Raw genomic sequence first — 2,790 nt, forward strand, 5'->3', positions numbered from 1 at the left:
TGTATCACTGTCTCCGATGTCAATTGGTGGCCTTCACCTTGAACTGGTAGGAAGTGAAGGCTTCAGCCTATTGGGCAAAACACAGAAAGTACACAGCATTCACTCTCTGTTGGAAACTGCCAGCCAGGAACACAGTGAAGGAGATAATTAACCTTAGCATTCCCCTCGTTAAAAACCCACCTCCTACTCTTATTAGGTGAGAACTTATTAGGTGAGAACAGAAACCATTTTAAGATAATTTAGTAAAATGTGTTGCATAAAATTTGGGCTTTGTGCTTTTATACGGTACGCCTCATAAGGTATGCTAATCTCATAAAACACAGTCTTTAGAATTTATTGCATTCCTTGTGGGGTCTTTTTTGCTTCTGCCTTGCATATTGAAACAACAACGTGCTAAACAACTTCACTTTTGTTGCCATCTGTAGTCTTTTTCTGCTGTTCTGTTAAATAGATGGATCGTTCATAAAGACCTTCATAAACATCTAGGTACTTTCTTCCCACCGTGGCTCTCCATTCCCCCAATTACTAACTAAATAACACTAACTAATTCATACTAACTTATACTAACTAATTAATACTACCCAATTAATACTAACTCATTAAAAATAACAAACTCATACTTACTAATTATTAATAACTTATTAATACTAACCAATTAATAGCATCAAATTGTTATTAATATAAATTTACATTAAGGGCATTTAGGAGGCTAAATAGTAACTCATTAATGCTACCAAAGGGGGGGCACGATGGTCTTAGCGGTTTGAAAAAAAGTTACAGGTTCAAACCCCAATGTCTTTAACGTCTACCTGGCATCCATGAGCAAGCTACCTAACCCCGACCCCAAACAGAACAGCTGAAACAAAACCCCTTTAGGACTGCTTGATGACTAAGTACCAAGTACCAGGAGTTACAGAGAGACAACAGAGACCCGCTAGGGGCCTACCGGTCCTCTGCTTAAGCCCGCTTGATGACTAAGTAGTGAACAGTACCAACAAGACTCTAGAGACCTGCTAGGGATGAGAGGCCTAGCGGTCCACCACGTAGGGCCGCTTGATGACTAATAAGGGAACAGTACCGAGATGCATAGAGCGACAACAGAGACCTGCTCCAGCCCTGGTGACTAAGAAGTGAACAGTAGCAACAAGAGGCATAGAGACACTGGAGGTAGGCTGGGGGGTGGGAGGCCTACCGGTCCACCACGTAGGAGCTGGCCTCGTGGCTGACGGAGGCCGAGTGGACGGTCCAGTGGTGTGGGGCAGCTCCCTCAGCTGCACCGTGTAGTAGCGCACCGGGGACAGGCCGTCGCTGCCCGGCTCCCAGGACAACAGGACCCGGCGGGCACGCACCTCCTGCTGGGGCACCGTGGGACGGCTGGTGGGGCTGGGGCCGGGCTGGACCGGGGGGGGGCGGGGGGGGGGGGGGGGGGTGAGGGGAGGAGAAGAGGGAGGAGGGTGGGGGGAGGAGGTGGAGAGGGGAGGCGGTGGTGAGGGGGAGGAGGTGGGGGGGAGAGGGTTGGGGGACATGAGGGTGGGAGGGGGGGGGGGCCCGAGGAGGTGAGGGAGGAGGTGAGGGAGGAGGAGGCAGGGGGATGAGGAGACATAACATGGTTAAGATAAATAACAAGGTCATTCTTGACACTCATTTGACATGGGGTCGTTTATGTTCCATTAAAAAACACAGACAGCGTTGACAATAAATACCGCAAAATAAGTGGGGCGGTTAAAAACAAATTAACAAATTGTATTTCAAATATTCAGAGAGAGAAAGGGGGGAAGAAGACAGGGTGCACGGTGGAGAAGAGAGAAATGAAATGATGAAAGAGAGCATGATGATTTATAAAGCATTGCAGACCTGAGTGAGTTTGAAATGATAGTTATTTGACACTGAAGAGACAAGGCATCATCGGAAACACTGAGTGATCGCAAAGCTTTGTTTATTGGAGGGGAAAAGAGGCGCCGTTCCATCAATACCGAAATGAATTGAATTAAAGCGGGCCCCGCTATCGAGCCTAGATTAAATTAAACAAAGTGAAAAATCGCATAAACAAACCGAAAAGTCACGACAAGGACAATCGGAAATATCAAACGCCATCCGTCTCCCAGAGAGACTGTTTGTCTGATGAAAAGGTTGCCGCGTTATGTGGAGGTAGCGGAATAATCTGTTCACACAACGCCTCGAGGAACCCAGATGGGCTAATAGCATGAAACAACTGTATCAGAAAGAAGGAAACACAAAAAAAAAATGAGAAAACTTGACGGCACCAAACACAGCTGCCTCCTCAGCTGCAACCAGAAATGAACGGCCGCGTGTGTGTGTGTGTGTGTGTGAGCACGACGCCCTAGCTCCCTTCTGCCTGTCTGTCTGCCGCTCGCTGCTCAATGCTCAATGCTCTCCTCTGCGAATCGGTCTGCCGAGCGTTCTGCATGAGTGGTAATCCTGTCACGCAGGTTTGTTTTAATGCCTTGTTTTTGGAGACGAACGACACCGGACCGAATTAGTGTTATAATTATACATTTCCGAAAACGATAATTAGAAAACCTGCATTATATAATTAGACCGACGGGGTAATTTGGTTCAAACAGCTGAACCATTACTAAGTATTAACCCTTTGTTTTTTTGTTGTTTTCTAACGACTTTAGCATCGCTATAGGGTGGACTGTCAACACGCACGCACGCACACGCACACAAACACAACTGAACGCACACACAAATACACACACAAAAAAACATGCAGGCTCACTCCCGGATGTGTCATGTGCCGTTTCTTGTGTGTTTGGTATGCACCAG

At 46.9% G+C, this 2,790-nt stretch overlaps 1 protein-coding gene across 1 annotated transcript in view; it reads right to left on the reverse strand.

Annotated features, from left to right (window-relative positions):
- sdk2b (sidekick cell adhesion molecule 2b) overlaps positions 1-2,790 on the reverse strand; it is a 47,593-nt gene that overhangs the window by 30,990 nt on the left and 13,813 nt on the right. The window contains 4 exon segments of the mRNA XM_060037267.1: positions 1-60; positions 1,161-1,256; positions 1,259-1,394; positions 1,855-1,886. The exon segment at positions 1-60 is cut by the window's left edge and continues 36 nt beyond it. Coding sequence (XP_059893250.1) covers positions 1-60; positions 1,161-1,256; positions 1,259-1,394; positions 1,855-1,886 — 324 coding nt within the window.

Source organism: Gadus macrocephalus, chromosome 18 (genome assembly GCF_031168955.1).
Source record: "Gadus macrocephalus chromosome 18, ASM3116895v1".
NCBI classification, from domain to species: domain Eukaryota; kingdom Metazoa; phylum Chordata; class Actinopteri; order Gadiformes; family Gadidae; genus Gadus; species Gadus macrocephalus.